This window comes from Pelodiscus sinensis, chromosome 28 (assembly GCF_049634645.1).
Source record: "Pelodiscus sinensis isolate JC-2024 chromosome 28, ASM4963464v1, whole genome shotgun sequence".
NCBI lineage: Eukaryota > Metazoa > Chordata > Testudines > Trionychidae > Pelodiscus > Pelodiscus sinensis.
Window position 1 is genome coordinate 5,506,465 of NC_134738.1, and position 24,463 is coordinate 5,530,927.

Consider the following 24,463-nt stretch of genomic DNA (forward strand, 5'->3'; position numbering starts at 1 on the left):
ACAGCCGAGCCCTTCGACTAACCAGACTTTATTCCACCTCCGTGTATTGGGCTGGGGGTAGATCAGGGACCCCAGCAGCTCCCAGAGCCGGGGGAGGGGCAGAAATGGGGGGCGCAGAGCTTGGGGGTGCAGGGGGCTGGGCCCAGCAGCCACCGCTACAAACTGGGGGAGCTGCCAGGACCCAGCTTGGGAGGCAAATACACCTGCCCCATGGGGGGCAGCACACGGGGGGAGCTGCTGAGGGCCCCATCCAGGCTCAGGCTGGGGAAGCCCCTTTATTCCTGGGCAGTGGCTGAGGTCGGGGGGGGGGGTCCTGGGGCCCCCCCAGAGCCAGGTGTTTGAGGGGTACTGAGTTCCTGGTGTCTGCGGGCAGGTTCCTGGGCACAGCCGAGGGCGGGTGCCCCTAGTCCCGGCAGCTGGGCCCCGCACAGGCCTGGAGCTTCATGAGCCGCTGGTTCAAGGCCTCCAGCAGGGTGGGGTCGACGCTCTTGGCCACGTTGTGGAGCTGCTGGGGGTCGCTGGTCAGGTTGTACAGCTCCACGAAGGCCTGCGGGTGCCAGGCTGGTCAGTGGAGAGCAGGGTGGGGTCCAGGGACCGCCCCACCTAGGGTACCTGGGCTAACCAGGGGGCTCAACAGGCCCCGGACTAGGGTGCCCTGAGCGACCGCCAGGCCCGGTGCAGGCCCAGCCCTGCCTGGCTCCCCCCCAGCCGCCGAGGGCAGGCCCCTGCAGCCGATAGCAGTGCCCGGCTCACCTGGCTGTCCGCGAACTCGCAGTACTGCAGGCTGCGCGGGTGCAGGGCGCGCAGGCAGGCGTAGGTGTTGTTGAAGGCGTCTTCGCACACGCAGTCGGGGAAGCATTGCTGGGGGCAGGGGTCACCGTCAGGACGTTCCAGCCTCGCCCCCCCCAGCTCCAGTCCGCCCCGTCCCCGACACCCCCGGCCCTCCGACCACCACTGCGACAGGCCCCCGCCCCCCGCCAGTGCATTGGAGCACAAGAGACGGGGGCGCCCTAGGGAAGGAGGAACGGGCACTGGGGGGCGGGAGGGGGAGGGGACGTGCGGAGGGGCACCCTGGGTGCTGTGCGGTGCCAGGCACGGTGCCCACGGCCAGGCAGGAGGGGTGTTTGCAGATCACTCTGGTGCAAACCAGCTGCTTTGCATAGTGCTGCTAGTCGGGGGAGGGGAGGCCTGGCTCTGACTGGCACAGACACCAGCTCTCCCTGGCAGCAATGGGGCTCAGCCTCCACGGACTCACCGATACCCCTGGGCCCAGGGCCGGGCAGGATGGATCTTTGTCCGGGTACCCCTCCCCTGTGTACTGCACCAGGAAATCCGACCGCCACGTGCTGGGCGGGGCAGGGCTCACCTGGGGCCAAACACATGGTGGTTAAACCGGGCCCCCCCCGGACCCCTCCCCGTAGCCCTCCAGCCAGCAGCTGCCCCCTCCCCACAGTGCCCCCTGCTGAGCAAGGCTGGGGCTGGAGTTGCCAGGAGCTCCCCACAGCCAATCCCTTGCCCCCTCCCCACAGTGCCCCCTGCTGGGCAAGGCTGGGACTGGAAATGCCATGCGCTATCCACAGCCAACACCCTGCCCCCTCCCCACAGCGCCCCCTGCTGGGCAAGGCTGGGACTGGAAATGCCAGGCGCTCCCCACAGCCAACACCCTGCCCCCTCCCCACAGCGCCCCCTGCTGGGTGAGGCTGGGGTTGGAGTTGCCAGGAGCTCCCCACAGCCAACACCCTGCCCCCTCCCCACAGCGCCCCCTGCTGGGCAAGGCTGGGGCTGGAGTTGCCAGGAGCTCCCCACAGCCAACACCTCTGCCCCCCTCCCCACAGTGCCCCCCGCTGGGCGAGGCTGGGACTGGAATAGCCGGGAGCTCCTTCCTCCCACAACCAGTGATCCTCCTGCTTCGCCCATAGGGTCGCCCCTGCCCTGCCCCCCAGAGCCCCTCCACGCCCTGGGTGCGTCACCAGCAGCGGCAGGAAGGACTGCCCATCCATGGCTGTCTCAGACACGTTGAGGCCGGCGATGTCCAGGAAGGTGGGGCCCAGGTCAATATTGAGGATCGGCTCCTAGGCGGGGGAGAGGACCCAAATAACCACCGGTCCTGGGGCTAGGGGCAGGGCGGGCTGGGCATGGGGCCCTCCCTGGCTGCTCTCGGCCCTGGCTACAGCCCGGCCGCACCCAGCCCCCCAGTGCCCGGCTGGCCGTGAGCAGCCAGGGCTCAGGCAGAGCGGGGGGCCTGGCTCTGGGAAGGGCGGGATGGGGGTGGGGAGGGCATCAGGCTCCACACTCCTTGGGCCCAGACAGGACCCCCCAGGGGCACAGGAACCCGGTTTCCCATGAGCCGCGGCGGCGGCGCAGCCCAGCCTGGGGCACCTACCAGTCGGGTCTGGTTCGCAGTGATGCCCGGCCCCCGCACCAGCAGCGGCACCCGGATATCGAACTCATAGAGCTGGCGCTTATCAATGGGCAGCGAGAACTGGCCTGCGGGGAGGGCAGGGGTCAGCGCCAGCACCCCCCTGGGCAGCCCCTCCCCCACGGCCTGTGGGGACCGGCACCCCCCTGGGCAGGACCTGCCCCACTGCCTGTGGGGGCCGGCACTCCCCTGGGCAGGCCCTGCCCCACTGCCTGCAGGGACCAGCACCCCCCTGGGCAGCCCCTCCCCCACTGCCTGCAGGGACCGGCAGCCTCGGGGACCTGCACCCCAAAGGGAGGGCTCCCCGTCTGGTGTGACACTGGACCAAACCAGTGACCCGTGGCCTGGAGGGAGAGCTGGCCCCAGCTCACCCGCGTGGTAGCCATTGTCCGAGGTGTAGAAGACATAGGTGCTGGCTAGCAGGTCGAGGGCCTTCAGCCGGCCCATCACCTGTTCCACCAGGTCATCCACCGAAAGCAGCGTCTGCCACCTGCGGGCACAGGGGGGTTACTGCCCAGCCCCCCGCCAGGACCCTGTTCCCACACAGGCGGCCGCACCCTCAGCCAGGGCCCCTTCTCCTGCTCCCCTGAGACAGCCATGACTGGCCCCTCTGCCCTGACAACCACCAGTGTAAAGTGATGCACATCGGGAAAAAAAACCCCAACTATACGTACAGTATGATGGGGGCTAATTTGGCTACGACAAATCAGGAAAGAGATCTTGGAGTTATCGTGGATAGTTCTCTGAAAACTTCCACGCAGTGTGCAGCGGCGGTCAAAAAGGCAAATAGGATGCTAGGAATTATTAAGAAAGGGATAGAAAATAAGACCCAGAATATCTTACTGCCCCTGTATAAAACTATGGTACGCCCACATCTTGAATACTGTGTACAGATGTGGTCTCCTCACCTCAAAAAAGATATTTTGGCCTTGGAAAAGGGCAACTAAAATGATTAGGGGTTTGGAACGGGTCCCATATGAAGAGAGGTTAAAGCGACTGGGACTTTTCAGTTTAGAAAAGATGAGACTGAGGGGGGATATGATAGAGGTCTATAAAATCATGAGTGGTGTGGAGAGGGTGAATAAAGAAAAGTTATGTATTAATTCCCATAATAGAAGGACTAGAGGACACCAAATTAAATTAATGGGTAGCAGGTTTAAAACTAATAAAAGAAAGTTCTTCTTCACACAGCGTGTAGTCAACCTGTGGAACTCCTTGCCAGAGGAGGCTGTGAAGGCTAGGACTAGAACAGAGTTTAAAGAGAAGCTAGATAATTTCATGGAGGTTAGGTCCATAAAAGGCTATTAGCCAGGGGATAAAATGGTGTCCCTGGCCTCTGTTTGTCAGAGGCTGGAGAGGGATGGCAGGAGACAAATCGCTTGATCATTGTCTTCGGTCCACCCCCTCTGGGGCACCTGGTGCTGGCCACGGTCGGCAGACAGGCTACTGGGCTAGATGGACCCTTGGTCAGACCCAGTACGGCCGTTCTTATGTTCTTAATCTCTGGCCAGCCCAGACCCCCAGGCCCCCGGCTGGTATCCCCCCCCATCCCAAACCAGACCCCCAGCTGGTATCCGCCCCCCCATCCCAAACCAGACCCCCAGACCCCGGCTGGTATCCCCCCCCATCCCAAACCAGACCCCCAGGCCCCCAGCAGGTATCCCCCCCCATCCCAAACCAGACCCCCAGACCCCAGCTGGTATCCCCCCCATCCCAAACCAGACCCCCCAGGCCCCCAGCAGGTATCCCCCCCATCCCAAACCAGACCCCCAGGCTCCCAGCTGGTATCCCCTCCCATCTGTCCCAGACCAGACCCCCAGCCCTCCCCGCTTGTACCACCACCCTGCCTTTCCCAGATCAGTCTAATGGCCCTTTCCCTCCTTCCTCACCCCTCTAAACCAGTCAGGGCCACCTAACCCTCCCCCACTCTGGGCAGAAACCCAGCCACCTCCCAGCCCCCCAATATCCATCCCTGCTCCCCCCCCCGCGTCTCTCCACCCTGCCCATTGCCCGCCAGCTCGGCGGCCTGGGCTCTGACCTGCGCTGACTGAGCTCCCATTGACCCCGGCCCGGCTCTCACCTCGCCCTGTAGACCTTGTCCAGGAACTCGATGGAGGTGTTGGCCATGGGGCTCCTGGCCTGTCTCACCAGCCAGTGCTTGTCCTGCAACCGGAAGGGAGGGCGTGGGGGGAGCATTCCCGACTCCCAGCCCGGGTGCAACCTGGGACCTGGGCTCAATCCCAGCAGGGGCAGCTCAGCCCCCCCGATCTGCCCCAGGGGCGTCACGGCGCAGGGGGCAAGGCTGGAGAACAGGGCTGCTGCAGCCCTGCCGATGATCCCACCACTAGCCCGTGGGCCCTGGCTCCCTGTGGCCTGATGGGGCCAGGACGCCGGCACGATGCGTAGCTCCCCCCTGGACTGCCACAGGCGCCCCGTCCCCGCTCACCTTGCCGTGCACGTTGAAGCTGCCGCCGCGGGGCGCCTTGGTGGAGCCGAAGGCCGTGGCGTAGCGCGGGGCCGCGGTCCACGGGGAGTGAGCCGCGGGTGGGGCCAGCACCATCAGGAAGGGCGGGTGTGAAAACCTCTCCAGGTACTCTAGGCTCCGGTTGGCCTGGGCAGGAAGGCACAGGTCTCGCTGCGGGGTGGGTGGAGCCCTGAGGGCCGAGAGATGGCCCCTCCCAGAGAGGGGATGGGGTGGATAGCTGTGCGCCCATGGGGGCAGGGCGGGGTTAGGGGGAGCCCCACAGTGCCCAGTCCAGCTGGAATCCATGGGGCTCTGTGGAGGCCTCTCTGATCCCTACTGGGCAGCCATGAGAATTGGGTAGAGGAGGGCGGTTGAGAGGGATGTGGGGTGGGAAAAAGGGCTCAAGGCTGGAAGGGGGGTGGGGATTGTAGGGATGTGGGGTGGGGAAAAGGGCTCAAGGCTGGAAGGGGGGTGGGGATTGTAGGGATGTGGGGTGCGGAAGGGGGCTCAGGGCTGGAAAGGGGGTGGGGATTGTAGGGATGTGTGGGGATTGTAGGGATGTGGGGTGCGGAAGGGGGCTCAGGGCTGGAAGGGGGGTGGGGATTGTAGGGATGTGTGGGGATTGTAGGGATGTGGGGTGCGGAAGGGGGCTCAGGGCTGGAAGGGGGTGGGGATTGTAGGGATGTGGGGTGCGGAAGGGGGCTCAGGGCTGGAAGGGGGGTGGGGATTGTAGGGATGTGGGGTGCGGAAGGGGGCTCAGGGCTGGAAGGGGGTGGGGATTGTAGGGATGTGGGGTGCGGAAGGGGGCTCAGGGCTGGAAAGGGGGTGGGGATTGTAGGGATGTGGGATGTGGAAGGGGGCTCAGGGCTGGAAGGGGGTGGGGATTGTAGGGATGTGGAAGGGGGCTCAGGGCTGGAAAGGGGGTGGGGATTGTAGGGATGTGGGGTGCGGAAGGGGGCTCAGGGCTGGAAGGGGGTGGGGATTGTAGGGATGTGGGGATGCGGAAGGGGGCTCAGGGCTGGAAGGGGGGTGGGGATTGTAGGGATGTGGGGTGTGGAAGGGGGCTCAGGGCTGGAAGAGGGGTGGGGATTGTAGGGATGTGGGGTGCGGAAGGGGGCTCAGGGCTGGAAGGGGGTGGGGATTGTAGGGATGTGGGGTGCGGAAGGGGGCTCAGGGCTGGAAGGGGGTGGGGATTGTAGGGATGTGGGGTGCGGAAGGGGGCTCAGGGCTGGAAGGGGGGTGGGGATTGTAGGGATGTGGGGTGCGGAAGGGGGCTCAGGGCTGGAAGGGGGGTGGGGATTGTAGGGATGTGGGGTGCGGAAGGGGGCTCAGGGCTGGAAGGGGGGTGGGGATTGTAGGGATGTGGGGTGCGGAAGGGGGCTCAGGGCTGGAAGGGGGTGGGGATTGTAGGGATGTGGGGTGCGGAAGGGGGCTCAGGGCTGGAAGGGGGGTGGGGATTGTAGGGATGTGGGGTGCGGAAGGGGGCTCAGGGCTGGAAGGGGGTGGGGATTGTAGGGATGTGGGGTGCGGAAGGGGGCTCAGGGCTGGAAGGGGGGTGGGGATTGTAGGGATGTGGGGTGCGGAAGGGGGCTCAGGGCTGGAAAGGGGGTGGGGATTGTAGGGATGTGGGGTGCGGAAGGGGGCTCAGGGCTGGAAGGGGGGTGGGGATTGTAGGGATGTGGGGTGCGGAAGGGGGATCAGGGCTGGAAGGGGGTGGGGATTGTAGGGATGTGGGATGCGGAAGGGGGCTCAGGGCTGGAAGGGGGTGGGGATTGTAGGGATGTGGGGTGCGGAAGGGGGCTCAGGGCTGGAAGGGGGTGGGGATTGTAGGGATGTGGGGTGCGGAAGGGGGCTCAGGGCTGGAAAGGGGGTGGGGATTGTAGGGATGTGGGGTGTGGAAGGGGGCTCAGGGCTGGAAGGGGGGTGGGGATTGTAGGGATGTGGGGTGCGGAAGGGGGCTCAGGGTTGGAAGGGGGTGGGGATTGTAGGGATGTGGGGTGCGGAAGGGGGCTCAGGGCTGGAAGGGGGTGGGGATGGTAGGGATGTGGGGTGCGGAAGGGGGCTCAGGGCTGGAAGGGGGGTGGGGATTGTAGGGATGTGGGGTGCGGAAGGGGGATCAGGGTTGGAAGGGGGTGGGGATTGTAGGGATGTGGGGTGCGGAAGGGGGCTCAGGGCTGGAAGGGGGTGGGGATTGTAGGGATGTGGGGTGCGGAAGGGGGCTCAGGGCTGGAAGGGGGGTGGGGATTGTAGGGATGTGGGGTGCGGAAGGGGGCTCAGGGTTGGAAGGGGGTGGGGATTGTAGGGATGTGGGGTGCGGAAGGGGGCTCAGGGCTGGAAGGGGGCAGAGGGATGTCGGGGAGAGGGTGTTCCTAGGAGATGTCCAAAAACCACATGGAGAATATTGCCCATGGGCGATGCTACTGCAATGCCTCCTGGGAGCTGCAGTTTGAGTTTCCATCCATCCCGTCAGACTACATCTCCCATGATGCACCATGGCATCCTCTCTTGGCAAGGGGAGGAGCAGCATGAGGGGTGCATTGGCACAGTGCATCATGGGAGCTGTAGTCCAAGGATGAGCTTGCCCTGACTCCTGGAATCCAGCTCTGAGTAGCATGGGCAGCTCCGTGGTCCAGTCCCTCCCTTGGGCAGCTGGGCCTATCTCACCTCCAGCCTGGCTGGTCCCTGGCCCATTGACCCCTGTGCCCTTTTCATGCCTCCGTAGCTCCGCGACTCGGTTTCCCCTGATCGGCCCCACACCCAGCACAAATCCTGGGTGGTAATTCCAGCCCCTGGGCAAGCCCCAGCTTGAAAGCTGCTGGTGAGGTCAGCGGGCACCCCACAGGGACTCACAATGAGATCCGTGAGATAGTCCTCCTGGTAGCTCTGCCTGTGCTGCTCCTCCCGACCGTTCGCCGACAGGGTGTAGTTATAATAGCGGGAGTTCCCTACCTGCGGGATAGCTCAAGGGGTCAGCCCCACCTGCCTGCCTGCAGTGCCCCCACAGTGACCCCCAGCCCCCTCCCCGCCGCCCAGCGCCCCACCTTCACCCCCAGCCCCCTCCCCGCCGCCCAGCGCCCCACCTTCACCCCCAGCCCCCTCCCCGCCGCCCAGCGCCCCACCTTCACCCCCTGCCTCCTCCCCGCCGCCCAGTGCCCCACCTTCACCCCCAGCCCCCTCCCCGCCGCCCAGTGCCCCATCTTCACCCCCCGCATCCTCCCCGCCACCCAGCGCCCCACCTTCACCCCCTGCCCCCTCCCCGCCGCCCAGGGCCCCACCTTCATCCCCAGCCCCCTCCCCGCCGCCCAGCGCCCCACCTTCACCCCCAGCCCCCTCCCCGCCGCCCAGCGCCCCACCTTCACCCCCCACACCCTCCCCGCCGCCCAGCGCCCCACCTTCACCCCCCGCATCCTCCCCGCCGCCCAGCGCCCCACCTTCACCCCCCGCATCCTCCCCGCCGCCCAGTGCCCCCACAGTGACCCCCAGCCCCCTCCCCGCCGCCCAGCGCCCCACCTTCACCCCCAGTCCCCTCCCCGCCGCCCAGCGCCCCACCTTCACCCCCAGCCCCCTCCCCGCTGCCCAGCGCCCCATCTTCACCCCCCAGCCCCCTCCCCGCCGCCCAGTGCCCCATCTTCACCCCCCGCATCCTCCCCGCCACCCAGCGCCCCACCTTCACCCCCTGCCCCCTCCCCGCCGCCCAGCGCCCCACCTTCACCCCCAGCCCCCTCCCCGCCGCCCAGCGCCCCACCTTCACCCCCCGCATCCTCCCCGCCGCCCAGCGCCCCACCTTCACCCCCCGCATCCTCCCCGCCGCCCAGTGCCCCCACAGTGACCCCCAGCCCCCTCCCCGCCGCCCAGCGCCCCACCTTCACCCCAGCCCCCTCCCCGCTGCCCAGCGCCCCACCTTCACCCCCCACACCCTCCCCGCCGCCCAGCGCCCCACCTTCACCCCCCGCATCCTCCCCGCCGCCCAGCGCCCCACTTTCACCCCCCGCATCCTCCCCGCCGCCCAGTGCCCCACCTTCACCCCCAGCCCCCTCCCCGCCACCCAGCGCCCCATCTTCACCCCCCGCATCCTCCCCACCGCCCAGTGCCCCATCTTCACCCCCAGTCCCCTCCCCGCCGCCCAGCACCCCACCTTCACCCCCAGCCCCCTCCCCGCTGCCCAGCGCCCCACTTTCACCCCCAGCACCCTCCCCGCCGCCCAGCGCCCTACCTTCACCCCCCACACCCTCCCCGCCGCCCAGCGCCCCACCTTCACCCCCAGCCCCCTCCCCGCCGCCCAGCGCCCCACCTTCACCCCAGCCCCCTCCCCGCCGCCCAGCGCCCCACCTTCACCCCCAGCCCCCTCCCCGCTGCCCAGCGCCCCACCTTCACCCCTCGCATCCTCCCCGCCGCCCAGTGCCCCATCTTCACCCCCAGCCCCCTCCCCGCCGCCCAGCCCCCCACCCACCTGCCCCAGAGACGTTCGCACCCTCCCCACACAACTACACTGTGGCCACTTGTGGGGGAAGCAGGGCAGCTAATCTGACACTGGCCAGGGCGGCAGGTGAAGCCCCACGGGGCATGGGCACCGAGAGGCAAAGTGCGGCTCTTTGGTTCGATTTAGCCCGGACACTGGAGTTCAACTGGCAACTGTTCCTCCCCAACCTCCCTGCACCCACCTGTGCCCCCCACGCAGGCTGGGAGAACAGATCCGGGCCAGTCCCCACCGCCCATCACCTTGGCTCCTGGGTGCCCCTCCCACCCTGAGGCTACAGACAGGGCCACACAGGGGCTACAGCACAGAGGGCCCGACCCAGCCCCCAGGAGGTTGTGAGACTTGGGGGGGCTGCAGCTCGACACCTGATCGCCCCGACTGGAGCAGGAGCCCGCCTGGGCCCGGCCTGAAGGCGCCAGGAGCCGGGGCTGGCACTCACCAGGCCGTTCCAGTAGCTCCAGCCCAGAGGCACGTGCTGAGCTCCCCCGGCCGCGGGGTGTCCGTACTGCAAGGGGAGAGACTCTGTTACACACGCCCACTGCCCCCAGCCCAGTCACTCCACGGCCCCATCCACACAGCGACCCGCAGCCTCCCAGACATCGCCCCAACCCCACACAGGCTGGGGCATTAGCTTCATGTTCCATGGGGGAAACTGAGGCAGAGAGGGCCATGCTGTGTGCAGGCTTGCACGTGTGGTCAGCAGCAGGGCAGATCCCCCCCCTGCTCTGACCATTAGTCCACACTCCCCTTCCAGAGGGGGCATAGAACCCAGGAGTCCTGGCTCCAAAACCACCGGGCAAAGTCCTAGGCACTGAAGAGCCCTTGGAAGCCCCATGGTCCATTGCTGGGCACTGGGGTCCCTGCCAGCCGCTCGGGCTGCAGCGGGGAGGCGATTGGCCAAGGCGTGCCCAGCAGCACCACCCCTTCGGGCCCGCAGACAGAGGGGGCAGGCGGCAAACCCCCACCCCAAAGACTCTCCATCGCAGGGAAACCTGGCGACGGTCTAGGCCAGCCCCCAGATCTAACCACTAGACCCCTCCTTTCTAACCAAACCCCTCTAGAGCTGGGAGAGAACCCAGGAGTCCTGGCTCCCAGCCCGCCTGGCTCTAACCACTAGGCCCCTCTACACTCCCAGAGCTCGGCACAGACCCAGGCACCCTGGCTCTCCCCCACCCCTCAGTGCCCGCCGGGGTGGTGCTCCAGGCAAGGCTGCCCTGTGTGGCGGGGCACGGCCCCGGGGCGTTACCTGGTTGAGGTACTTGCCAGCGTAGAAGGTCTGGTAGCCCTGCCGCTGCAGGTGGACGGGGAAGGCCAGCGGCTCCTGGCTCTTTTGCCAGGCCAGGCTGCTGCAGTTGCCCTCCAGGGAGTTGTTCCTCACTAGGTGGTTGTGGGGGTAGCGCCCGCTCAGGATGCTGCTGCGGCTGGGGCAGCACAGGGGCGTGACCGTGAACTGGGCCGAGAGAGGGACATTCAGGCCAGCGGCTCCCTCCGCTCTGGGTCAGCAGGCGTGTCCCCCCCCCGCAGAGCTCCCTACCCCCAGCCCCTTCCTGGGCAAAGGCTGCTGCCCCCAGGGCTGTCTGGGCAGCCCCTTTCCCAACTCAGGGCGCCTCATGGCTCTGCCTTGAGCTCTCACTCTCCGGCTCTGTCCCTGGCCCACAAGTGCGGCGAGTTCGCCCGGTCTCTGGTGGGGACGTCCCAGGCCAGTACCGCAAGCGCCGTGCCACTCACCGCATTGGCAAAGGAGACACCCGCCTGGCCAATCAGGGCTTGCATCTTCTTCATGGGAGTCTGTAAGGAGCCACAGAACCAGTCACCAGCTGCAAACCCAAGGGGCAGGGACAGAATACGGCCTGCCCCTTCCAGGAGGCATACGGGAACATACGGACCGGTCCATACAGAGACATGGCGGGGACAGAACACATCTGGGAGGCAGGGAACGTATGGACCAGTCCATACGGAGACATGGCAGGGACAGAACATGGGCTGCCCCTTCCGGGAGGCAGGAAGCTTATGGACCGGTCCATACAGAGACGAGGCAGGGACAGAACACAGCCTCCCTCTTCTGGGAGGCAGGGAACATACAGACCGGTCCGTACAGTAACTTGGCAGGGGCAGAGCATGGCATTCAAAATAGTGGAAAGGCTAAAGAAGGGGATTATGATGCGTCCACCCCCGTCTTTCATAACAGCAGCTCAGTTCCTGAATGTGGGAGATAACGTAGGGGACTCACTGCCCCTGGATATCATACAGGATAGCATATCAAACTGTCGCCAGATTAAAAGCGAATTAGCCATTCCCTGTGTATGAACCACTTTGATAGTCATGTCAGAGGACACACCCCTTGGGAAACCTCCATGCCTCAGGGCACGTGCCAGCCGCTAACTGCCAGGGGTCAGGAAGGAATTGCCCCCAGCAGGGGCTCCTTGGAGCTAAGGCAGACTGAGCCGGGGCGAGCAGGAGGCGATTCCTATGGAGCTGCGCTTTACTTTGACTGTCAGCTGTGGAGGGACGTGGCGTCCTGTCTCTCCCCGGCCCTGGGCATGGTGCTGTACAAAGAACAACCCCCAACAGGTCAGACCACGCAGGCTCAGCGACACGTGGACTCGCTAAAGGGGAACAACTTAGAGAACTCGGGATTCCCCTTGGTGTCCCTGCTCCACCCCAGCACTGGCTGCACCTCAGAGACACTTAGGAACCCTCTGCTCTCAGAAGGGTCCATCAGCTCGCCCTGGCTGGGCCCCTGGGTCACAGGCCAGGCAACCTGTGACTGACTCAAGCACATGAGGCTGCAGCAGCTGCTCCCAGCCCCACACGCCAGGTCAGTGTGACCACCCAGGGCTGTTCTGCATCGGGGACAACAGCCCTGGGAGCTGAGCAGCAGAAGTGGAAGTGGAAGTGGAAGGAGGAAGTGGCTGGGTTCTGCCAGCCGAGGGCAGTGCCCGAACATGCCCAGCTTGTGCTGCGCGGGGGAGGGCCTGGGACACAGAGCAGGCTCTGGGAGAAAGGACGCCTGGGTGCAAGCCCCTCGTTGTGCCTCAGTTTCCCCTCTGCACATGGGGCGAAGGATCCTGACCCAGCTTTCGAGCAGAGCAACAGGGCAAGGGGGCAGATGGCACCCAGGGGGAATCCAGGCGCATTGGACCCAGAGGGGCAATCTTCCGCCCACCAGCGCAGCGGAGCACGAATTCCAGGGCCCTCTCTCCATGCTCCAGTGAAGCAGGGCCCGGCGGTCACCCTGCAGGCCCCGAAAAGCTCCCAGGATTTAGTTCCTGACCCTGCCCTGGGCAAACCAGGGCACATGGCAGGGAAGTGACTTGCCCAGGATCCCGTCTGCAGGGGGCTGCTGGGTTAACCACGAGACCTGCCCTTCCCCTAGGCCGGTCGGACATCACCCCCTCCCCACACCGCTTGCTCACCAGCTCCTGGGAACACCAGGGACAGCTCCAGGCTTCTGTGCACTCCTGGGGCGGGCAGACCCGCCACACGCCCATGCTCACGCCGAGCACATCACTTTGGAGAGTGGGCCAGACCCGCGGTGCTTCCACGCAAGGGCGATCGCAGCCCCTTTACCTCCCCGAGAGAGCAGCGCTGAGTTTGTACTGGCAGCTGCCTCGGGGTTAGCCAGGCATGAAGTAACCCTCCGCAGCTGCTTGGCACGGACGCGCCAAACACCCCAGCTCCTTTCACGCACTAGCGACTCAAAACAACCGCCAGGCTGGGCCGACCAGCGCCCTGTGATCAGCACGGACACAGCCCAGCTCTGGGAGACCGCCCTGCCCGGAAGAGCACACAGGCAAGGGTGAGAGGGGAAACTGAGGCAGGGGGCCGTGGCATAACTTGCCCATCCAGCAGCCGCTGGCAGAGGTGGGAATAGAGGCCAGCTCCTCCTGGATCCAGGACAGCGCCACACCTGGGGGAGTCCCACTGCGGGAGTGGGCGGGAGGCTGCGGCTGGGCAGCAGCGGGGGTGGGGCCAGGCCATGCATTGTGTCTCCAGTTGCGGCTACGAAGGCCCATGCCAGGGACACGGCGTGGCCTGGCTGGAGCTGTGCCGTGCCCGCTCTGTGCCACCTGGCGTGGAGCCGTGGCCGTGGTGCCCTGTCTTCGTTCACACAGGGGGTCACAGCCCCAGCAGGACCGCGACCCCAGGGGCCTGGCAGTGCAGATGGGACCGTGGCACGTGTGAGAGCATGTGACAGGGGTGACACACAGGCCCAGCCTTAGGGCCAGGGGAGCCAGGCGGATGCCTGGGGCCCCGTGCCACATCGGGCTGGCACTGGACAAGTAGGGGAAGTAGAGGTGGGGGACAATCTGGGCAGCAGTGATCATGAGACGGTAGATTTCAGGATCCTGGCCAAAGGAAGAAAGGAGAGGAGCAAAATACACACCTTGGACTTCAGAAGAGCAGACTGACTCCCTCAGAGAACTGATGGGCAGGATTCCCTGGGATGTAACATGAAGGGGAAAGGAGTCCAGGAGAACTGGCAGTATTTTAAAGAAGCCTTATTGAAGGCACAGAAAGAAACCATCCCGATGCGCAGCAAGAAAAGCAAACATGGTAGGCGACCAGACTGGCTTACCGGGGAAATCCTTGGTGAACTTAAACACAAAAAGGAAGCTGACAAGAAGTGGAAACCTGGACAGATGACTAGGGAGGAGTATCAATATATTGCTCGAGAATGCAGGGGAGTTATCAGGAAGGCAAAAGCACAACTGAATTGCAGCTGGCAAGGGATGTGAAGGGTCGCAAGAAAGGTTTCTACTGGCACATTAGCAATAAGAGGGTGATCAGAGAGGGCATGGGGCCCTTACTGGCTGAGGGAGGTAACCTAGTGACAGATGATGTGGGGAAAGCTGACGTGCCCAATGCTTTCTTTGCCTCTGTCTTCACGGACAAGGTCAGCTCCCAGACAAATGCACTAGGCAACGCAGTATGGGAAGGAGGTGAGTGGCCCTTGGTGAGGAAAGAACAGGTTAGGAACTATTTAGAAAAGCTAAACATACACAAATCCATGGGTCCGGATTTAATGCATCCGAGGGTACTGAGGGAGTTGGCAAATGTCACTGAGGAGTCTTTGGCCATTACCTTTGAAAACTCGTGGAGATCGGGAGAGATCCCAGATGATTGGAAAAAGGCAAATGTAGTGCCCATCTGCAAAAAAGGGAAGAAGGACGATCCAGGGAACTACAGACCAGTCAGCCTTACCTCAGTCCCCAGAAAAATCATGGAGAGGATCCTTAAGGAATCCATTTTGAAGCACTTGGAAGAGGGGAAAATGATCAGGAATAGTCAACATGGATTCACCAAGGGAAAGTGGTCCCTGAGCAATCTGATTAGCTTCTATGATGAGGTAACTGGCTCTGTGGACATGGGAAAGTCAGTGGATGTGATGTACCTTGACTTTAGCAAGGCTTTTGATACAGTCTCCCACGATATTCTTGCCAGCAAGTTAAGGGAGTATGGATTGGATAAATGGACGGTAAGATGGATAGACAGCTGGCTAGAAGGCCGGGCCCAGCGGGTAGCGATCAACGGTTTGTGGCAGTCGGTTTCTAGCAGAGTGCCCCAAGGTTTGGTTCTAGGATCGGTTTTGTTCAATATCTTTATTAATGACCTGGATGAGGGGATGGATTGCACCCTCAGCAAGTTTGCAGATGACACTAAGCTGGGGGGAGAGGTAGATACGCTGGAGGGCTGGGATAGGGTCCAGAGTCACCTGGACAGATTAGAGGATTGGACCAAAAGAAATCTGATGAGGTTCAAGAAGGACAAGTGTAGAGTCCTGCACTTGAGAAGGAAGAATCCCAAACATTGGTACAGGCTGGGGACCGACTGGCTAAGTAGCAGTTCTGCAGAAAAGGACCTGGGGGTTACAGTGGATGAGAAGCTGGATATGAGTCAACAGGGTGCCCTTGTAGCCAAGGGGGCTAATGGCATATTAGGGGCATTAGGAGGAGCATTGCCAGCAGGTCCAGAGATGTGATTATTCCCCTTTATTTGGCTCTGGGAGAGGTCTAGGTCTTTCCTAGAAAACTCTTTCCCTAGGCGGGTGGTGAAGCGCTGGGCTGGGTTCCCTAGGGAGACGGTGGAATTTCCATCCCTAGAGGTGTTTAAGTCTCGGCTTGACAGGGCCCTGGCCGGGTTGATTGAGTTGGGGTTGGTCCTGCTTTGGGCAGGGGGCTGGACTTGATGGCTCCTGAGGTCTCTTCCAGCTCTATGGTTCTATGATGCTAAGCTGGTCCCCTGTGTCGCCGTGGGGCTGCCACTGCTGCTCCTCTCGCTGCCTTTGGTACCTGCCCAGCCAAACCCGCAGCCTGGCACCTGCCACTGTGCCCGGGTGCCCCTGCCTCTCCCAGTGGGCGTCTGGCTCCAGCCCCACTGCACTGGCCAGGCTGCGGCGCTGCTCGGCTCACGTGCGTGTTGGCAGCTCTAGGCTGCATTTGGTGCTAGGGGCCGAGGTGCGGCCAGAGCTGCTCGCCTTCTCCCCGTCTGCCACAGGCCGGGTCTGACCCGCGTGGAGGGGACGGATTAAGACCTTTAGAGGCCCTAAGCACTGAAAAGATTACAGTGCCCCCCTCCCCGTAATTCAAAATAAAAACAATACCGTCCCGTCAAATCTCTTTTTTCTTGGTGCTCCTGCTTTGCGGGTGCCCTAAGCACGTGCTTAGTCTGCCTGCTGGGTAACCCAGCCCTGCGCAGGGCAGCGGAGACTCCGCCCTGGCCAGTGCGCTGGGGAATGAATCCAGCGAGCGACCTGTGCTGCTCGGGCTGGACTCTGTCACCCTTCAACTGGCTTAGACTTGAACTAGAGCAGCCCCGGCCGGCCCTGCTGGCAGCCACTTGGAGCCCCATGCTCTGGCCGGGCCTGGGACACGGGCAGCGCACGGACAGTCCGGCAGCGCGGATGGGACCGTGGCACATGTGGGACCGTGTTGCGGGGTGTCACGGGCAGCGCACGGAGGGTCTGGCAGTGTCCGCTATGGCTGGGGAGGGGCTGGCAGCCCCGGGGACTTACCATGCCCCCGATCTCTGTGTCCTGGTCATCCGTCAGGATCAGCACGATGTTGTGGGGGCTCCGCCGCCCCCCTCTTGCCGTACCCCACAGTACCAGCTGCCAGGTGGCGCCCAGCACCAGCAGAGCAGCCCACCGTGCAGGGTGCCCCATGGCCAGGCTGCGACCCCCACCCCCTGCGCCCCCCTCCCGATCCTGAGCCCCCGCCTCCTGCGCCCCTCGCCCAGCTCTGTGCCCCCTGTGCTGCGCCCCCTCCTGACCCTGAGCCCCCTGCGCTGTGCCCCCTCCCGACCCTGAGCCCCCACCCCCTGCGCCCCTCGCCCGGCTCTGCGCCCCCTGCGCTGCGCCCCCTCCCGACCCTGAGCCCCCTGCGCTGCACCCCTCGCCCAACTCTGCGCCCCCTGCGCTGCGCCCCCTCCCGACCCTGAGCCCCCTGCGCTGCGCCCCTCGCCCGGCTCTGCGCCCCCTGCGCTGCGCCCCCTCCCGACCCTGAGCCCCCTGCGCTGCAACCCTCGCCCGGCTCTGCGCCCCCTGCGCTGCGCCCCTCGCCCGGCTCTGCGCCCCCTGCGCTGCGCCCCCTCCCGACCCTGAGCCCCCTGCGCTGCGCCCCTCGCCCGGCTCTGCGCCCCGCGCACTTTCAGGAAGCGCAACTTGCCGATCATATGATAAGTTGCAATTGCACAAGTCCGACACGCTTCTGCCCCGCCCCCAGTAAGCCCCGCCTCTGGCCACGCCCCTAACGGATGGGGCGCAGGGAAGCAGCGTCCTGGCCCTGGCCCCACAAGGGAGGGGGCGTGGCTATTTTTGCATAAGGGGCGTGGCTGCGCGCGAGTTTGACTCACGTTTCCGCCTCAGGCTCACGCGGCACCTCCAAAGTGAAGAAGTTTGCCAGGCAGGGCCCTTGCCCATAGCCCCCCCCATAGCGCCCCCCGTGGCCCCTTCGCCCCCATTGCTCCTCCAGCCCCATAGCCCCACCCCCCGTGGCCCCTTCGCTCCCATTGCTCCTCCAGCCCCATAGCCCCCCCCCCGTGGCCCTCCCCGTGGCCCCTTCGCCCCCATTGCTCCTCCAGCCCCATAGCCCCCCCATAGCCCCCGCCTGTGTCCCTCCCAGTGGCCCCTTTGCCCCCATTGCTCCTCCAGCCCCATAGCCCCCCATGCAACCCCTTCCCTGACCCACCTTAGCCCTCCCCCAGCCCCAGTACCTGCCAGCCCCCCCTCCCCACAGCCCCCGAGCTGAAGGGGGCAGCAGCAGCCGTGGGAGACCCCAGCCAGTGTCCCTGACCCCCGTTTCCCCCCAGGGGCCATGGCCCTGGTGCCCCTGAAGAGGAGGAGGAGGGTCGCCCGGTCCCCACCAGCAGAGCCCCCAGGCCCTGGGCGCTTCCCCAGCGTGGTGCTGTGCCTGGTGGAGAGGCGGATGGGCGCCAGTCGCCGGGCCTTCCTCACCCAGCTGGCCCGGGCCAAGGGCTTCCGCGTGGACGTGGCCTACAGGTGAGCAGGGGCATGGGCACCTGGTGCTGGGATCGGGGATGGAGAAGCTCTTGGCCAGGCCCCACTGACCCCTGCGGAGCCCAGGGCAGCTGGGCAGGATGCGGGAGCCGTGAACCCCAGGGCACAGGCACCCCCAAAGCAGAGACAGCCTTGGCCGTGCCCCACTCCCCACTCGCACCTGGTGGCACTGGGTCCCCTCCCCCAGCCTGAGGTGCCCTGGGGCCCAGAGCAGAGGCTGCCCAGTGGCTAAGCGGGGGTCAGGGGAGGGGATCTGGCCCTGTGGGGTCACCAGGTCTGGTGCCGAAAGTGAGGGATCCTGCTGAGCCTGGGCAAGGTGCTGAGGGGTCCGAGGGTGGGAGGCTGGATTTCCCTTTCCAGGTACTGAGCGGTGTTTGGAAACCTCTTGGGTCTTCTTGACTGCTCCATGAGATCCCAGGGCCAGGCAGGCGGGGGCTGCGGGGAGACAGTGAGGGGCGTCGGCAAGGCTGGGGGGCAGGGCTGGGCTGGGCTGGTGGGGGCTGCGGGTTGGAATGAGGGGCACGGGGGGGGCTGCTGGTCAGAGTGAGGGGCACTGGCAGTGCTGGCAGGGGCTGTGGGTTGGAGTGAGGGGCTCTGGCAGGGGCTGTGGGTCGGAGTGAGGGGCACTGGCAGGGTTGGGGGGGGCAGTGCTGGGATAAGGGGAGAGCAGAGCCATGCTCAGTGCTAGTCTGAGCCCCCCAGACTAGCTCCCCGATTCTCTCCTGGGGTCCCGGGCTCAGGCCCCTCTTGTGCTTTTCTGCCCAGCGCCGCGGTGACTCACGTGGTGTCGGAGCAGAACTCGGGGGCCGAGGTGGCCCAGTGGCTGGCGCAGCAGCGGGGGGCGTGCGGCGCAGGGGGGGACCCCGCCCTGCTGGACATCGGCTGGTTCACGGAGAGCATGAGAGCCGGGCGGCCCGTGGAGATCGAACCCCGGCACCGCCTCCGAGTGAGCTGGGCAGGGATGGCGGGTGGGGGAGCTGGGTGCAGGGTTCCCTTGGGGAGGGCGCAGGCAAGGGGTGCCCAGCAGGGGGTGCTTTGGGGTGCTCCTGGCCTGTGAGCAGGGAGGGGAGATGGTGGGTGGGGTCTCTTGGGGTCTTGGCACTGACCCCTACCCCGGTGCTCTGCTCCCCAGGTGACCGTGCCGGCGGCTCCGCATGGGGGGCTGATGGCGTCGTATGCCTGCCAGCGCCGCACCCCGCTCCTCCACAGCAACCAGGCACTGACGGTAACGGCTGCCCCATGGCCAGGAGGGCTGGGAGCCAGGTGGATCCCCAGTGCTGCGAAGGGAGTGTCGTCTAGTGGTTAGAGCAGCCTGGTTGGGAGCTAGGACTCTTGGGTTCTCTCTTTGGGCATGGGAGGATCCGGCACTTGGGGGTCAGAGCTGGGCAGTGGAGCCAGAACAGGGACAGGGGAGTCGAAGCTGAGGGAGGCCTGGGTGTGCTCAGAAGCACTGAGCTTTGAGACCAGCTCTGCCCCCTCCCCCCGGTGACTCTGCTCTGTCCCAGGAGGCCCTGGAGATCCTGGCAGAGGAGGCGAGGTTCAGCGGCAGCGAGGGGCGCAGCCTGGCATTCACCAGGGCAGCCTCCGTGCTGAAGGCCCTGCCCGGCCCGCTTGGCACCTTGGGGGAGCTGGGGCCTCTGCCCGGCATCGGGGAGCACTCCCGGCGGGTCATCCAGGTAAGTCCCGCCCCAGGCCTGAGCTGGGGGTACTGGGCATGAGGCAGGGGGAGACCCTGCAGCCCTGGCATGCTCTGCTAGTGCCCCTCAATCCCAACCCCCTGCCACAGCCCAGCCCTGCCCCCCAACCCTCTGCCCTGCCCCCAACCCTCTGCCCTGCCCCCAACCCTCTGCCCTGCTCCCCAACCCTCTGCCAGCCCAGCTCTGCCCCCAACCTTCTGCCCTGAGCTGCTTCCAATTCCCTGCCCTGCCAGCCCAGCCCTGTCTCCTCCCCTGCTCTGCCAGTCCCCCCATCCTAGGCATCGTCCTGCAGTGATGGGTGGGGGTTGCTGCTCAGGCCCCGGGGAGGGGCGGACTCGGCTCAGCCCTGTCTCTGGGGCAGGACGTGCTGGAGGACGGCGTCTCGGCCGAGGTGGAGCGCGTGAAGCTGTCGGAGCGATACCAGACTATGAAGGTACCAGATCTGGTTGGGGGATGTGGGGCCGGGTGCTGCCCCACACGTAGTCCGAGACCCTACACTGCTCCCAGCTGCTGGAGAGTCTCCTTGGGGTTGGTGGTGGGGTCTGGCGCTTGGGGGACGTGGGGGAGGGTCTGTCCCGGAGGGACGTGGTGCCGGCCTGCGCTGGGGCCTGGAGCTAGGAAGCAGCCGGGACTCAGCAGCCCTCAGAGATGCTGGAGTTGTCTCCGGGCTCAGCTGTGCTGCTTGCCCCGGGAACCCTGCTCCAGTGTCTCTGGCTGCTCTGCAGGCTCCATCGCCCTCCCCACCCTGAGCCTCCCCTCGTCCTCCTGTAGAGCTTCATGCTACCCCACCCCCGCCAGCCCTGCCCCTCGCTCTGCCCCTGGCCACTGCTGGCTGGGCAGGCTCTGGAGATCCTGGCCCGGACCCGGAGCTCACTGGGGGCTGAGGAGTCAGCAGCTGCTCCCAGCTGCCCTCTGGTGGCTCTTCTGGCAGCCTGCAGGCTCCGGCCAGGCAGCGTGTCTTAACACAGGGTCACGCCTGATGGGGCCCAGCATTGGCCATAACAGACCTCTGTGGCATGTCTATTTCAGCCTCTCCATAAGGGCCCTGGATACAGGCTGAAGTAGGCTGGCGTATGGTAAACGTGCCAGCTGAGCTGAAGGGGGATCTTCGTTTGCAGTACAGGGCCTAGGACACACAGCTGAGCAATTACGAGATGCATTAAACACTCTGGGGAGCTGGCACTAGCTCCCGGCTCTGTCCGTGCTACAGGCGCGTCCTGCGGCTGCTACTGGGGGTAGCTGCTTTCTCCTGCCACCGATGCCACCTGTCCGGCCCCCCCGGCACTGCCTGTCCTGTCTCCGCAGCTCTTCACCAGGATCTTCGGGGTGGGGGTGAAGACGGCCAGCCGGTGGTACCAGGAGGGGCTGCGGACGCTCGCGGACTTGCAGGTGCAGAGCACTAGGCTGACCCGGCAGCAGCAGGCAGGTGAGTTGCAGGGCCCGGACGGGGGCTCCGCTGGGGGGCTGCTGGACACAGAGGCCCCCGGGGTTGCCTCGGGCTCGCTGCTGGCCGGCACTGCCTGGCGGTGACGTGCTCTGGCCTGGCCTCCGCAGGCTGGGAGGGGCTAGTCCCCAGCGAGGCGTGGGCTGGGGGAGCCGGGCTGGACCCGAGATGCTGCTGGTCTGGGCAGCCCTGCGCCTGGCTCAGGCAGGCGCAAGGGAAGGGAACCTCACGCCCACGTCCCCGGCCCGGGGGTTCCCTGCAGGGCTGCGGCACTACGAGGACCTCAGCGTGCCGGTGGGGCGCGGCGAGGCGGAGGCCGTCAGCCGGGCGGTGCAGGCGGCTTTGCAGCGGGTCCTGCCCGGAGCCTCGGTGACGCTGGCCGGCGGGTTCAGACGGTAACGTGCTGGGGGAGGGGATCGTGTGTGGCCGCTTGGCCGTGGGGAGCCCCGGCCCTGGGCACAGGCCATCTCTCCACCCCGACGCACAGCGCCCCCTGCTGGAGCTGCACTGGCTGCAGCTGGGCTGGGCACTACATGCTGCCCCCTCCTGGCGGCTGAGGGACCTTCTGCTTCTCCCCCCCTCCCACCCACAGGGGCAAGCAGCACGGCCACGACGTGGATCTTCTCCTCACCCACCCCGAGGCTGGCCGAGAGGCGGGGCTGCTGAGCCAGGCCATGAGCTGGCTGGAGAGCCAGGTGGGGGAGGGGTTGGATGGGGGGGGTTCACCTTTAAAGGCCTCAGATGGGGGGGATCTGGGTGGGGAGCAGGGTCTCAGGTGAGAGCTGGGGCCTGGGGGAGGGGCTGGACTCCTGGGTTCTATCCAGGCTCTGGGAGGCGAGCGGGGGCTGGTGGGTTTGGGACCGGCACAGTGGGTGGGGCTGGAGTTCCCCACGTGGCTGAGATTTCCTGCCCCGCCCAGGGTTTGATCCTCTACCAGCACAGCCAGGAGAGCAGCTTCGTGCTCTGCGAGGGCCCCGGGGCGCCGGGCGCCAGGGACTGCATGGACCGCTTCGAGAGGTGCTTCTCCATACTCCGCCTGGAGGCGCAGAGAGGCCAGCGGGGCCCGGGCGCGGCCCGAGGCTGGAAGGCCGTCAGGGTGGACCTGGTCGTGGCTCCGATCAGTCAGTTCCCGTTCGCTCTGCTAGGCTGGACTGGCTCTCAGGTAGGTGCCTGCCCAGGTGGGGGAGCCGATGGAGCTGCAGGGTCTGACCCTGGGTTCTAGAGCCAAGCCCCCTTCTCAGCCGTGGATTGGCCCAGCTCCCTTACCGCGATACTGGGGTTCTAGATCTGAGGGCCGAGCTGGATTCTGGAGCCAGCTGTGGCCGCGCTGCAGGATCCTAGAACTTGGCCCAGGTGCTGCTGGATTCCAGATGTGAGCCCGTCCCCCGCTCCAGCAGTGTTTGGATTTGGGCTCGCTCTGCCGGGCGCTGTGAAGGTTTAGGGCCCTGTCTCGATCCAGCCAGACCTTCCCCATGGCTCAGCGCCCTGAGTCAGACGCCCCCATGCAGGGAGTCAGGGCGGCGAGTCCCTGGGCCTGCCTGGTCTCTGCCGGAGCAGCGGGTGGTGACTCTGGGGTCTGCTCCCTTCTCCCCAGCACTTCGAGCGCGAGCTCCGCCGCTTTGCCAGGCACGAGAGGAAGATGGTGCTGAACAGCCACGCGCTGTATGACACCCAGCAGGTAGGCGGTGCTGGGCAGGGCTGGGCGTGGGAGTGAAGGGCCAGGGCTCCAGGCACCCACAGGACCCACCCCAGGGCCCCTGTCCTCTGCGGGTGGGGTCCCCAAGTCTTTGCCCAGGGCCTCGGCTCTGGCTGCCAAGCCGGGGCCCTGCACTGGGTGCCTGCTCTCCCCAGACGTCCTCTGGGCAGCTCCGGGGCCGGGATGGAGGGTCCCTCTCGCTGGCCCAAGGGGCAGACTCAGCACGGGGAGCACCCCAGGAATTGTGGGGTGCAGGAGTTGGTGGAGCTCAGTGTTGAAAAGCCCCTGGCGCCCAGGGGTGACAGTGTGGTCATAGCTGGGGGGGCGTGCAGGGGGGCGTGGTCAGTGCTGTGGGGTGTTCAGGGTGGCTGGGGGGCGTGGTCATAGCCGGGGGGGCGTGCAGGGTTGCAGGGGGGCGTGGTCAGTGCCGTGGGGTGTGCAGGGTGGCGGGGGGCGTGGTCAGTGCAGTGGGGCATGCAGGGTGGCAGGGGGCATGGTCATAGCTGGGGGGGAGTATGCGGGGGGGCGTGGTCATAACCGGGGGCGTGCAGGGTGGCAGGGGTGTGTGGTCATAGCCGTGGGGGGGCGTGGTCGGTGCCGTGGGGCGTGCAGGGTGGCGGGGGGGGGGCAGTTGCTCTCTGGGACACCAATTCTGGCCCCCACGGGACTCTCACTGGTGCTGGCCATTCCCATTGGTTAATGCCCTGCCCCCTCCCTCTGCAGCGCCCTGGGCAGGGCACAGGCTGACCTATGGGTCATGCGGGGGGGGAGGGGGCTGTTGAGCTGCTGGTCTTTGTGCTGCTCCCAAGGGCTGTGGGGCAGTGCCCCGCCAGTCTCCTGGGACCGTGCTGATGGGCTGCCCTGGCCCAGGAGGCGGGACAGCGGGGAAGGCGCCAGTCAGAGGGGTGGGAGGCGGGTTCCCTGGCACGGGGGTGGGGGGGGCAGGGTCTGCTGGCCTGGCAGCTGCTGCAGCAGGACCCTGTGCTGCCCTGCCCTGCCCTGTGGGATGGGCCCAGGGAGCCGCGCTCAGCTCGGGTGCCGGGTTCCTCCCTTCCAGGACCTCTCGCTCCCGGCTGCCTCTGAAGAAGAAATCTTCCAGCACCTGGGCCTGGAGTACGTGCCCCCCCTGGAGAGAAACGCCTGAGCGCCCCCCCCCCCGGAAGAGAAACGGGCCTGGAGTACATCTCCCCCCCCCACGCTGTCCCTCACTGCACAGATCCCCCTCCCCCCACTCACGGTGGCTGCCCCCGCTGTGCCCAGCACCCAAGGGCAGATCAATAAACCCCCAAACTCCGAGTTTCCGGCACTCCTGGCTGGATGCCTGGTTCGGGGGGGAGGGAGCTCGCAGCGCGGGGCCCATCTCCTGTAGCAGGGGCGCTGGGGGCTCAATCGTACTGCAGGGGAGGGGCGATGGCTCCAGGGCTGTGTACAGCGGGGCATGGCAGAACCTGGCTCCCACACAAGGGGGAAGGGCCCGCAGCGAGGCCCGGGGTCTGTGCTGCCCAGCCCCCCTTGCCCAGAGCTGCCGGGCCGAGCCACGGTGCGTGCAGGGCCCAGCGGGCTGGGCCCCGTGCCAGACGTGCAGCAGGGCCGTGAATATTTCATGATGGCTCCTGCCATGACCCCGCCGCAAACTGGCGGCCTCCCCCTTGCACAAGGCCTTTTGGCTGTGCCTGGGGGCTGTCTGCCCTGCAGCCATCAGTTCAGGCACAGGGCCTCTGCCCTGCTGTAGCTGGGCTGGGGGGGAC

General features: G+C 65.9%; 2 protein-coding genes across 7 annotated transcripts; one reads left to right on the top strand and one right to left on the bottom strand.

Moving 5' to 3' along the window:
* Window positions 1–12: 12 nt before the first annotated feature.
* Window positions 13–16,657, bottom strand: LOC142820918 (N-acetylglucosamine-6-sulfatase-like). Of its 4 annotated transcripts, none has more exons than XM_075910606.1 (13): window positions 16,376–16,655; window positions 11,089–11,148; window positions 10,607–10,810; window positions 9,800–9,865; window positions 7,734–7,832; window positions 4,866–5,030; window positions 4,500–4,582; window positions 2,791–2,909; window positions 2,384–2,487; window positions 1,971–2,072; window positions 1,256–1,366; window positions 754–861; window positions 13–547 (listed from the first exon to the last, which is right to left on the bottom strand). In XM_075910606.1, the coding sequence occupies exons 1-13, from the start codon at window positions 16,523–16,525 to the stop codon at window positions 404–406; spliced, it is 1,515 nt and encodes a 504-aa protein (XP_075766721.1). In that variant the 5' UTR covers window positions 16,526–16,655; the 3' UTR covers window positions 13–403. The 4 variants fall into 4 exon arrangements, with proteins under 4 accessions (XP_075766721.1, XP_075766723.1, XP_075766722.1 ...); XM_075910608.1 differs by lacking the exon at window positions 16,376–16,655 and adding an exon at window positions 14,446–16,295; XM_075910607.1 differs by lacking the exon at window positions 16,376–16,655 and adding an exon at window positions 12,777–12,910.
* POLM (DNA polymerase mu) lies at window positions 13,052–24,011 on the top strand. Of its 3 annotated transcripts, XM_075910610.1 has the most exons (12): window positions 13,052–13,159; window positions 17,671–17,860; window positions 18,644–18,824; window positions 19,011–19,103; window positions 19,384–19,554; window positions 19,937–20,008; window positions 20,881–21,001; window positions 21,282–21,414; window positions 21,612–21,714; window positions 21,939–22,181; window positions 22,614–22,697; window positions 23,773–24,011. In XM_075910610.1, exons 2-12 carry the CDS (start codon window positions 17,676–17,678, stop codon window positions 23,857–23,859), a joined length of 1,473 nt encoding a protein of 490 aa, XP_075766725.1. In that variant the 5' UTR covers window positions 13,052–13,159; window positions 17,671–17,675; the 3' UTR covers window positions 23,860–24,011. The 3 variants fall into 3 exon arrangements, with proteins under 3 accessions (XP_075766725.1, XP_075766727.1, XP_075766726.1); XM_075910612.1 differs by lacking the exon at window positions 13,052–13,159 and having other exon boundaries at window positions 17,545–17,860; window positions 21,962–22,181; window positions 23,773–23,907; XM_075910611.1 differs by lacking the exons at window positions 13,052–13,159; window positions 19,937–20,008 and having other exon boundaries at window positions 17,548–17,860.
* Window positions 24,012–24,463: the final 452 nt, after the last annotated feature.